This window comes from Arachis ipaensis, chromosome B04, assembly GCF_000816755.2.
Source record: "Arachis ipaensis cultivar K30076 chromosome B04, Araip1.1, whole genome shotgun sequence".
NCBI classification, from domain to species: Eukaryota; Viridiplantae; Streptophyta; class Magnoliopsida; order Fabales; family Fabaceae; genus Arachis; species Arachis ipaensis.
This window is the reverse complement of record NC_029788.2, coordinates 123,464,070-123,466,942: the sequence shown is the minus strand read 5'-3', so window position 1 is coordinate 123,466,942 and position 2,873 is coordinate 123,464,070. Positions and strand designations below refer to the sequence as shown.

Below are 2,873 nucleotides of genomic sequence, written 5' to 3'. Positions count from 1 at the left end.
AAAAATAATTAAGATAAAATTTTTTAAAATTAATTTATATTTTTTAAAATTTAAAAGTCTAATATAATTTTATATATTAATTAATTTTTAAATTTAATGTTTAAATTTATGTCTTTATAATATTTTTAAATTTTAAAAATTATTTTATTAAATATAATTATTATTGTTTGTATTTATTAAAATTTATTTTTAATTTAATTTACCAAATATAAATACTATATTTTTAAAAAATTATCTTTTAAAAATTAATTTTTATAAATTATTTTTTTGTTTTTACAAATAAACTACTTTTAAAAAATAAAAACTTTATTAAATTAATATCAAAATGGTGACACTTTAGTCACCAAAAAAAAAATTGGTGACACTTTAATTTTTATTCTGCCCAGTCCGAAAATAATGTGGCTCTAATATAAGGTACATCTCAGTAAAGCCCATAACACTGCTTTTTGTCAAGGCCCAAAATAACATCATAAGCTTTTTAAGGCTTCATCCTTTTGGGCTATGTCAAACCACAACGAAAAACAAGACCAAAAATAAAAGTGCATTACAATGAACAAATTTAGATGAGGCCTGGTCCATTAAGTATTTCAGACCCAAAATGAAGAGTCAATGAGCACAAACCACAAAATGAGCTCTTGTTAGGCCCCTGTAGTTTTCTTCTTTTGGGTTTAGGCTCTCTTTGAATGACAACAGAAGCAAAAAAAATAAAAAAAAAACCAATGCTGCAATGCAAGTTAATATAGATAGATAAGAACTTATACCTAGGATTGGGTTGTCCAATCCATCTAAAGTACTTAAGATTGGGTTGTCTAATCCACCTAACCCAAAAAAAAAAAAAAGATAAAAATTTTCTTCTTTTAAGCATTTCTTTCATATTCGAATCTTCTTAGAGGATAAAAATAAAGCTTATTTACTTGAAAAGGTTATCTACTTTGTGCCTCTGCAATATTCGAAAAATTATTGGACTTTTGATATGATAAATACCCATGGTTGAAAAAGAGCTTCTAGTATAATATGCATGAGAGAGTGGGTGTATGTATTGTATATTTCTAGTGGTATATATGTATGTCTTACTGGAAAATGCATGAGAGAGTGGGTGTATGCATTGTATGTATTTTAAAGTGTAACTTGACCAAAAATGTGATTTTTTACTTCATTATACTTTTTTTTTTTTTGGGACAGAAGATTAATGTTTATCAATCACAGAAAATCCAAAATGGAACTCATATTTTTATTGGAAGTCAAATAGTTAGGCTATCATGCTTACAAGGAAGTGCACCTATAAATATTTAACTAAATTGATAATGAAAGAACCAACTTAATTTATAATTATGAAACCGAGATAAAATTAAGAATAAAGTATCGGTTTTGTTCTAACTTTTGGGGTAAGTTTTAAAGTTGTCCCACGTTTCAATCGTCTTATTTAAATTCCTAACGTTTCAAAATTGACTCAACGTTGTCCTGCCGTTAGGAATCCGTTAACAGAAAGGACAAAATTGAGACGATTTTGAAACGTTAGGGAATTAAATAGAACGAAAATGCCATAGCTCTGTATTCAGCCTCTGTGCTTGACCTGGCCACCACAGATTGCTTCTTAGAGGACCAGGATACCAGGTTTCTTCCTAAGAAGACACACATACCACCAGTCGATTTCCTATCATCAGGGTCTCCTCCCCAGTCCGAATCACAGTAGGCTGTGATGTTCAACACGTCATTCTTACGGAGATGTAGCCCATATTTGATTGTTCCACTTGCATATCTGAGGATTCTTTTAACCAGTTTCCAATGCGATTCCAACGGGTCTTGCATGAACTGTGAGAGTTTGCTTACAGCATAGGCGAGCTCTGGTCTTGTAACGGTCAGATACTGAAGACTTCCTACCACTGAACGATAAAGTGCTGGCTCATCAAACCTGTCACCACCAAATGTGTTTATCTCCATGGTGATTGAATAATCCTAGCTCTGATACCATGAAAGGTATCAGTTTCAGTGTTGAATGAAAAGCAAGAGAGAGCAAAGATCGAAGAAGAGGAGAAATTGAAGAGAGAGAGAGAGAAGCTTTCTGTTCTGATTTTTGGTAAAGTGGAACTTGGATTCTAATTGCAACAACCCAACTAACACACATTCAGCTAGCTATATAAGCTGAGCCTAATGACAGCTTGCACTTGCAACTAATTCTGCTGAGTCAGCTTGGCTTAACTAACTTAGCAACTGATTCAGTTTCAGCTCAATCACTACTCTATCAATATCGTTTTTGTTCCTAACGTTTTCGTCCTATTTAAGTCCCCAATATTTCAAAATCGTCTCAATTTTGTCCCGCCGTCAATTCTGTTAGCAGATCCCTAACGATATGACAACATTGAGTCAATTTTGAAACGTTAGAAATTTAAATAGGACGATTAAAACGTTAGAAACAATTTTAGAACTTACCCCAAACTTTGGGTACAAAAACGATACTTTACTTTAAAATTAACCATATTTAAAACTCAGAAATCAACATAATTATCTCGGGAATCAAATTGAGCTTTCTTTTCCATTACAAAGATATAAAGAATAAAGATACCGTTAAATATTTACATGACATACTAAATATTAACGTAACAAGTTAAAATGCTGATATGATAAAATATATCATATCAATATTTAAACCACTATATTAGTACTTAATAAAATAAAAAATAATTATGGACAAATTTTTTTTTTAATTTTACTAAATCAAAACTAAATAAAACAATTTATAAAGAATAAAACTAAAAGAAAAATTAGAATTGAAAATTGATTGAAACCAGAAAAGTTTAATGGTCTTCATTTTTTACGGATGATATGGGACTGAATGAAAGGAGACGTAAAAGAAAATGTTATTGTTAATATAA

General features: G+C 30.1%; 1 protein-coding gene across 1 annotated transcript; it reads right to left on the bottom strand.

Moving 5' to 3' along the window:
* Nucleotides 1,516-1,941, bottom strand: LOC107637177 (uncharacterized mitochondrial protein AtMg00810-like). Its single transcript, XM_016340616.1, has one exon. It carries the CDS (start codon nucleotides 1,939-1,941, stop codon nucleotides 1,516-1,518), a length of 426 nt encoding a protein of 141 aa, XP_016196102.1.